Source organism: Portunus trituberculatus, chromosome 47 (genome assembly GCF_017591435.1).
Source record: "Portunus trituberculatus isolate SZX2019 chromosome 47, ASM1759143v1, whole genome shotgun sequence".
Taxonomy (NCBI): domain Eukaryota; kingdom Metazoa; phylum Arthropoda; class Malacostraca; order Decapoda; family Portunidae; genus Portunus; species Portunus trituberculatus.
The window spans coordinates 1,587,626-1,590,270 of NC_059301.1; the positions used below are offsets into that span (position 1 = coordinate 1,587,626).

At 53.7% G+C, this 2,645-nt stretch overlaps 1 protein-coding gene across 1 annotated transcript; it reads left to right on the plus strand.

The window, feature by feature from the left end:
- Positions 1-1,220: 1,220 nt before the first annotated feature.
- Positions 1,221-2,426, plus strand: LOC123520753. Its single transcript, XM_045283316.1, has one exon. The coding sequence runs from the start codon at positions 1,221-1,223 to the stop codon at positions 2,424-2,426; it is 1,206 nt and encodes a 401-aa protein (XP_045139251.1).
- The last annotated feature ends 219 nt before the right edge of the window (positions 2,427-2,645 follow it).

Sequence of the window (2,645 nt, forward strand, 5' to 3'; positions counted from 1 at the left end):
AAGGCGGAAGAGTTGATGCAAGAGTATTACATGCGGTCCACCACAAACGGTCTGCCACATCAACTCAAGGAAACAAAGCACAGGCTAGATCCGGCACGCCTGCAAGTTGTTGTGACAGCTACCTCACTGCCAGACGACACAGATTAGCCGATCACCAGAGAGGAGTTACTAAGAGCAAGGAGGATGAGCAGCGACACGGCGCCAGGCGAAGACGGAATAACATACTCCATGCTAAATGCCGTTTGCAACGTAGAAGGAGACCCCCTGCTCCGTCTTTTCAACATGTCTCTGACCTAGGGTGTGCTGCTAGGAGTGTGGACCACAGCCACAATCGTCCCGGTACCCAAGCAAGGAGAGGACGATAAATACAGACCAATAAGCCTCACCTCAACCCTCTGCAAAATGCTTGAACGCATCCTCCTGGCCAGGCTGCAGTACAAAATAGGAAAATTCAGCACAGGAGTGAATGGCTATATTCGGCACAGGAGCACTGCAAACTGCCTGGCAAATTACGTCGCCAACAGCTCTGCGAAAACAGCAGTATTCGTTGATATAGAGAAGGCTTTTGACAGAGCCCAGCCACTCGTCATCCTGGAGGAACTGAGCAAGCTAGGAGTCAAGGGGAGGCTCCTTGGGTGGATACAACGCTATCTAACCGACAGAAGAGCTCGAGTCATGTTCCAGGGCAGGGCGTCACAATACTACACCCTCGAAAATGGGACGCCACAGGGAGGAGTCATTAGCCCCACTCTGTTCAACGTGCTCATGAACACCCTGGCCACTCTTCCTTATCCAGACGGGACGCAACACCTAAGTTATGCTGACGACATTGTGCTTCAGACGGCTGGAAGGGACTCTGCTGCAAGAATGCAGGTCTCCCTTGACATGATGACAGCGAAGTGTGAAGACATCGGCTTCACTATCTCGCACTGTAAAACCAAAGCGATGGCCAAAACACGCACCGCGCCACAGATCAACCTACGCCTCCAGGGTCAGCCAGTAGCTTGGGTCACCACGCACCGCTACCTTGGTGTTACCATCTCAAAAAACGGCAGCTGCATGGCAGAAATACAGCACCTTAGGGAGAAATGCTGCATTAGAAACAGAATCATCAAGGCGATGTCGTGGAGGGCATGGGGGCGTCGCGTAGAGTGATCCTACATATGTACAAAACTCTAGTGAGAACAGTGATTGACTATGCGAGCCCTGTTCTTCTCAACATGACTGACAGGGACGCTAGAGCCCTGGAGACGATACAAAACGAAGCGCTACGCTATGTCCTGGGTGCACCAAAGTGGACCAAGACAGAGAATCTGAGGGCTGAGGCTCAGGTACCTTCACTGGCTGACAGAGTGAAGTACATGACAGCCAACCTTACTCTCAAGACGTCCGTGAGGGCCGACCATCCTGACAATGTCCACGCCTTGCTGCACCGTCATCATGAGGAACATCGAGGAGGAGGAAGGTGGATCACCAGTGCAGCAGCCGCTCTTTGCGCCCACGGAGTGTCATGGGAGGAGGTACGCCACGCCTCTGCCACCCAGGCAACCCCCAACAGACCGCCGTGGGAGGAGCCACCTCTTTGCACAACTGTCAGACTCCCTAGACAGAAAAAGAAGGACCTAAGTAATGCCGAGCTCCGTCAACAAGGCCTCCAAGCTGTATATGAAGGCTGGCGACCACAGACAGCAGCCTACTTCACCGATGGCTCCTCTGATCCACAGACCGGCAAGTCAGGTGCCGCCTTTGTGTGCGTGGCGAGAGGAGAAGGCACACAAGGAGGCGACACTACCACGACCACCTTGGCTGCGCGCACCACAGATCACTCGTCGTCCACCCAAACGGAGCTCGCTGCAATACACATGGCACTTGAACACGCCCACACCTCACACACTTTACATGTGCTCATCAACACAGACTCCATGACAGCCATACACTCCTTACGCACACAACACGGCGAAAACCAACACCTGACACACGCCATACACACAGCGGCCAGAACCCTCCACAACAGCGGCAGACTCGTCACCATCAACTGGATACCATCACACGTGGGCATCAGAAACAATGAGAGGGCCGACACGCTGGCCAAGCAAGGCGCCCACCTCCCATTGGTGACCATCAACATACCCCGGAGCTTACGTCAACTTCAAGGCAAAATAAGACATAGCGCGGTGCTCCAGAGACGGAGGCAGGAGCGAGAGGCACAGGCAGGAGACAGCATCAGCGCCCGGTGGTATGCAGAGGTGGCGGCGGCGAGGCCCTGTCAAACAGATCAGGGAGAGAGCAAGAGAATGGAAGTTGTCAGGTCCAGGATACGGCTTGGATACCAGTACGGATGGCAACTTGGCATCGCGGCGACCGACGAGCAAAAGCAGTGTCGCCTGTGTAGAGTGCGTGACGGACACACCCTCCAGCATTATTAAGAGACTGTCCTCGTGTGCGTCAGCAAAGGGACCAGTGTGCAGTGCCTTCACCAACACTTGCTCAACTAGCCATTCACTTTTTAGACATACTTCCACAGACACTAAGGGTCCACCCTAACTTTTGTGCCATTACCCCTTAACATGACAACTGAAAAGATTACCTTTGACATTGATTAAACTAATTCACTAAGTGACGAGACTGGCCCTTGGCAACATCAG

Excerpts from the sequence above, each read along its gene's own strand:
- LOC123520753 (XM_045283316.1), top strand. The coding sequence starts at position 1,221 with ATGACTGACAGGGACGCTAGAGCCCTGGAGACGATACAAAACGAAGCG.